The sequence below is a fragment of the Myotis davidii genome, unplaced genomic scaffold, assembly GCF_000327345.1.
Source record: "Myotis davidii unplaced genomic scaffold, ASM32734v1 scaffold370, whole genome shotgun sequence".
Classification (NCBI taxonomy): Eukaryota; Metazoa; Chordata; class Mammalia; order Chiroptera; family Vespertilionidae; genus Myotis; species Myotis davidii.
The window spans coordinates 2,074,654-2,077,632 of NW_006288615.1; the positions used below are offsets into that span (position 1 = coordinate 2,074,654).

Genomic DNA, 2,979 nt, shown 5'->3' on the forward strand with positions numbered 1-2,979 from the left:
GGTGCACCCCCTAGTGGTCTTTGTGCGCAGTCTTGTTGTAGTTAAGCCTTGATTGTTGTAGTTGATACTGGGGGGATTTGACCTCCAGGCTAACTGGCTGTGAGAATCAGCTGTGTCTGCAGTGGGAAAACTTCTGTCCTCTGGGGAGGTGCTAATCTAGCCTTTGCCTGAGGCTATCTGGCAAATGGCTCTGTGCAGAGCTTGGACGGGTCGGGTCAAATAGGATCAAACAGGGCAGGTGGAGGGAGCAGTTATGGCTGCTCTCAGTCCCGTCCCCAGAGGCTCTGCCTCTCAGAGTCCCAGCAACCACTGCAAACCTCACGTTCCGACTGATGAGAGAAGGCTGCCCTCACATTCCGACCGATGCCAGACAGTCCTGCTTCTCCTGTTTGAGTCTGGGTCCCTAGAGACTTGCCCAGAACTGGAGCTCAGAGCCTGAGCCTCCCTCCCGATTGAAAATGACAACTGTGCCCTCAGCTACCAGCCCGCTCCGCACACACCTCCGCACCTTTGTATTTTCTGCACTGAGCCTCAGTATGTTGTTCTCTTTCCTTCTAGTTGAAGAATTTCCCCTCAGCCAGCTTTCCTGTGGCTCTGGGTGATGTCTGTTCTGTCTTTTAGTTGTATTATTCAAGTGGTTGTTTGAGGCAGCAAAGTCCGGTGTTTACCTATGCCGCCATCTTGGTTCTCCTCCCCCAAAAGTCTTGATGTAACAAATTGCTTTCTTTGCTACAAAAGCTTCAGCCAATTTTTTGTCATATCCTTTACATTTAAAAAAGTTATTAGGATTTTAGGTGATACACATGATACATTTTGCATTGGGTGGGCTGAGCTAATTGGTATAAAAGTTTAATGGCATTACAACCAATGCAAGTTTATGTTCTTCACTCAAATAAAGGACAAAGTAGCTCTGAGGTGGAGGGATACTCTTCTCCACACGATCATTGAGGACCCGGCTGATAGAGGCCCTGACTTCTAGAAAATGTTGCTTCCATGGTTCCCCTGGAAAAAACAGAGTAGAAGTAGAAGTATCTACAGATAAGTGGAAGATTAAGAAATGATGACTAAAGGAAGTGCCTTCCATGGCAAAATTGTCCCTGACTTTGGGGATGGCTCGCAAAGCTACCTTGACCAACAGGTCAGATGGAGCCACAGGGTGGCCTGGCAGTAAGAATGTTCTTACCCCTCTTACACAACTTTCTTTTTCCAATTTTTCTTTTGAAGATCCCATGCTGGGTTGGTTCCTAGGACGCTGACTGGGACTGTTACGGAATTTTATTTTTTTCTGCAGGGATCAACAGTGGTGACTCTTCAGAATTGAGTAATGGAGAAGAGCCTCGGGAAACTTCTAGTTCAGCCCTCAGAAATGGGTCAGGTAACGAAGATTAAGATGCCAAGCCTTGGTCTTCGAATGTCAGGAATCTGAAATTAAAGCTACTGTTTCCAGATGCATTTTTCTCTGAGCATCTTGAAGAACTTATACCCAGTTAATCCTGGCAACTCCTTTCAGCATTTTAGAAAATGGGAGGAGGCAGGAAATTATTACAAGCTCATGTTTAACAGGATGAGTCCTATTGATTAAATGTATATAATTATACATTGCTGTTTTAAAAGAAATAAATAGAAAAATGATAACATCTTTTTAAATACCTGCTATGTTGCCCATTAAGATCATAGATTATATTGGTTCACATTAATATCATTTGTAATGGTAAAAGAGAACTGGTCCTGCTATGTAATTATAGACAGAAATAAAAGCTTCAGATCAACCACTCTCAAACTTAGAATAGTTTGTAAAGATTTCCATCACAATGTAATTGGATTATATCGTGTTATTTTAAAGTACTTTGGCAAATGAGATTTTACTTAGTCATCACAAAGTCTTTAAGACTTAGGCAGGCTAATTCTTTTGTTGTTGTTAATCCCCACCTGAGGGTACTTTTCCATTTGGTTTTTAGAAAGAGAGGAAGAGACAGAAAGAACATTGATGTGAGAGAGAAATGGATTGGTTGTCTCCCACACCAAGGTACTGGAATCGAACCAGAACCCTCAGTCTGTGGGCCAAAGCTCTATCCACTGAGCCAAACTAGCTAAGGCTAGGCAGGCTAATTCTTTCTATCCCCATTTTAGGATAAGAAAATTGATGTAAAAGTTTATAAGGGTCAAAAAGGATAAGTGTTGCAAGTAACAGGCAGGAAAATAAGGGCTATTTCAATATGATCAAAGTCCAAAGAGGAGGTACAAGGGACTTGGCATATTCACAAGGGAATGTATCAGTGCCTGATATAAGAAAACTTATTTAGCAAACAACAATAAATAAATATATACATATACATATATACGTGTGTGATGTATTGTTATAACCACCTATCATGGTGTAGATATTTACATATTAATATCTTGATGGAGAAGGAAATATGAAAATCATAAAGAACCAGAAAGGTAGAAATAGAGCCAACTATATGGTATACAAAACACCTAGAATAATAAAACTAGAAAGAATGGACAGAGAAAATAAATAAACAGGGATTAACAGTGTCATTGATTTAAAAAGAGAAATCAAGGACAGAGAAGCTCACAAAATCGACAGGATGGAGACAGAAAGTACAAGGCAGAGCAATGAGCAAAAAAACTGAGAAGTTATAAGAAAATGAGGTATGGCTAGATAAAAAAAGAAACAGGTATCCGTTGTATGTGAGGTGTAGTCATTGGAGTAGGTGTACTTTTCCCTAGCTCATCTGAGCGGTGAATATAATTCAGCATAACCACATTGAAGTGCGTTCCTGGTCACCATGTACTGTGTGTTATTTTCTTACTTCCTGTCAGTGTCCAGTGTCCTGTCTTCAAATGAATAGAGGAAGAGAGTCAGAAGAGATGCCAGCCTGATAGACTGTGGTGGACAAGCCAATTGTGATACTACTTATCAGTTACTAGAGGCTCGGTGCACAAAAATTTGTGCACTGGGTGGGGGGGGAGGGA

The 2,979-nt window shown here is 41.3% G+C and overlaps 1 protein-coding gene across 5 annotated transcripts in view; it reads left to right on the plus strand.

Annotated features, from left to right (window-relative positions):
* LOC102753211 (nuclear body protein SP140-like protein) overlaps window positions 1-2,979 on the plus strand; it is a 65,168-nt gene that overhangs the window by 37,162 nt on the left and 25,027 nt on the right. For 3 of the 5 annotated variants that reach the window (XM_015561853.1, XM_015561854.1, XM_015561855.1), the window contains one exon: window positions 1,292-1,375. The exons of the other annotated variants lie outside the window; for them this stretch is intronic. In XM_015561853.1, the coding sequence (XP_015417339.1) occupies window positions 1,292-1,375 (84 nt within the window). The remainder of the gene's footprint in view (window positions 1-1,291; window positions 1,376-2,979) is intronic. 5 annotated transcript variants of the gene reach the window in all.